The 679-nt window shown below is 62.6% G+C and overlaps 1 protein-coding gene across 1 annotated transcript in view; it reads right to left on the bottom strand.

Annotated features, from left to right (window-relative positions):
* The window catches only part of Sgk1 (serum/glucocorticoid regulated kinase 1), a gene marked incomplete in the record, with an annotated part of 6,596 nt that extends 6,501 nt beyond the window's left edge, over nt 1-95 (bottom strand). Inside the window, 1 exon segment of the mRNA XM_013517384.1 lies at nt 1-95. Within this exon segment, the coding sequence (XP_013372838.1) occupies nt 1-34 (34 nt within the window).
* Nucleotides 96-679: the final 584 nt, after the last annotated feature.

Below are 679 nucleotides of genomic sequence, written 5' to 3'. Positions count from 1 at the left end.
GGGCCCGGGCCAGCGCGCCCTGCGGCTCCCCCATGGGCAGCGCGCGGCGGGGACGGCGGCCGGCGAGCACTGACGCCCGCGAAGGGGCCGCCGTGACTCAGGCCGGCCAGATTTCCTGCCGCGTCCCAAAACAAACAAGCGGCCCTTGTGCACGGCCGCGGCGCTTCCGAAAACGCCTTTTTTGTGCTTTTGGCCAAAACCGAGCAAGGCTGAAGAATCCCAGAACTTGGAAGAGGAGGAAGGAAGGAAAGAAAGCGGGAAGGGGGGGGGGTCAGGAATGTGCCGAGGAGGGGGCGGAAATAAAATAAGGCTCGGCGCTAACGGGGAAGAAGTGCAGTCTGCGTTGCACTTTTTTTGTGAACTAATCTCCGGGAACATTCCGTCCGTTCTGCATGCAATTTTTTTTTTTTTTTTTTTGCCTTGCATTTTTAATCCCCGCCATGCCCGGAACACGTGAGGAGGTGGCGAGGTGGGGGAGCGGTGGCTTTGCCCAGCGGCCGCCCTAGCGGGACCTCGGCGTCACCCACTCGCCGTCGTTCCTTGGGGTCCGATCCCCGCCCGCTCTCCCGCCGGCGACCTGCATGCAGGGTCGCGTAGCCTGAGCCCCTGCGCTAGTCCCGGTCTCCCGACCCTCCTTTGGTTTGTCTCGGAACTGACTCCAGGGTCGTCCTGGTTTTGC

Source organism: Chinchilla lanigera, unplaced genomic scaffold (assembly GCF_000276665.1).
Source record: "Chinchilla lanigera isolate Chin_1 unplaced genomic scaffold, ChiLan1.0 scaffold00038, whole genome shotgun sequence".
Lineage (NCBI taxonomy): Eukaryota > Metazoa > Chordata > Mammalia > Rodentia > Chinchillidae > Chinchilla > Chinchilla lanigera.
Note: the sequence above shows the minus strand (reverse complement) of the source record. Positions and strands in the feature narration are given on the sequence as shown.